Source organism: Octopus bimaculoides, chromosome 14, assembly GCF_001194135.2.
Source record: "Octopus bimaculoides isolate UCB-OBI-ISO-001 chromosome 14, ASM119413v2, whole genome shotgun sequence".
Taxonomy (NCBI): domain Eukaryota; kingdom Metazoa; phylum Mollusca; class Cephalopoda; order Octopoda; family Octopodidae; genus Octopus; species Octopus bimaculoides.
Window position 1 is genome coordinate 46878871 of NC_068994.1, and position 1141 is coordinate 46880011.

A 1141-nucleotide genomic window follows, 5' to 3' on the forward strand; every position below is an offset into this window, starting at 1 on the left:
TGTTTACGTCCGCGTAGCTTAACGATAGAATAAGTACTGGGTTTTAAAAAGAAATTAAGTCCTGGGGAGTCGATACATTCAACTGAAACCCTTCAAGGCGGTGCCCCAGCATGGCCATAATCAAATGCCTGAAACAAGATATTATACACGCACGCGAACACAGAAAGAAAGAGAAAGAGAGAGAGAGAGAGAGAGAGAGAGGTGGGGGAGAATGCTTGCCAGACATTAACGTACCAAGGGAAGTTACTCTCATTGAATAAAAAAAAAACCGTGTGAAGTTTAAAAAGAATACCAAAATGGCGACCCTGCGTGGTCGACTTTTCCATGCGGTCAAAGGAGACATAAGGAGTTTACAGTTCAAACAGGTGCGGTTACCTGACTGTTCCTTGTTTCGCTACAGTACTGAAGTAACAACATCTGAACCTCGTTTGTTAGATGAAGAAATAGATACCGATGAACTGAATCAAATTCGTGATGTCTCAAGACTTTCTCCCGTTCTCAAAGCAAAACTATACAATGAATTTCCTCCGAATTTTGGTGAAAGAGAATCTGACAATAAGAAGCATTATCGCAGGCGAATATTTGCTAAATTTGGGAGCAGCTCCAACCTCGATCCGGCCTCTATGTGGCCATCGAAAGCAGAAATGCGAGAACTAATTGAAGAACAAGCGAAATACGAAGTACCTGTTCATGTCATGTTAGAAAAATTGAGAGTGGAAAGAGAGACGGAAGAAGAAAAAGTGAAATTAAGGTAATTAATTAAACAAAGGTTATTCTGTACTTCTTGCTGCAGAAATTAAAAACGTTATATAGTTTTTCATGTTATTTTAGTTCTATTTCAGCCGTTAGCGAACAACCTGATGATATTCAGTCTTTCCGGCTGTAACCATCGTGTCTTATATTTTCTTTGTTTTACACATTCACACAAAGTGCACACAGTACATATATGTTTTTGCATTTGAGTTTACAAACACGATTTTTTAATGCTCTGTACAGAACCAGAGTATGATAATATACTGGTGAAATTAGTTTCTGTTATTACTCAATTTCGCAAGTATCGACATTCACATAATATATATACAAACACGAGCGTTTTGTGTATGTATGTATATATATATATATATATATATATATATATATA

The 1141-nt window shown here is 36.9% G+C and overlaps 1 protein-coding gene across 1 annotated transcript in view; it reads left to right on the forward strand.

The window, feature by feature from the left end:
- The first annotated feature begins 260 nt into the window (after nt 1-260).
- The window catches only part of LOC106876383 (growth arrest and DNA damage-inducible proteins-interacting protein 1), a 3304-nt gene continuing 2423 nt past the window's right edge, over nt 261-1141 (forward strand). Inside the window, exon 1 of the mRNA XM_014924896.2 lies at nt 261-751. Within this exon, the coding sequence (XP_014780382.1) occupies nt 297-751 (455 nt within the window). The 5' untranslated portion in view covers nt 261-296. The remainder of the gene's footprint in view (nt 752-1141) is intronic.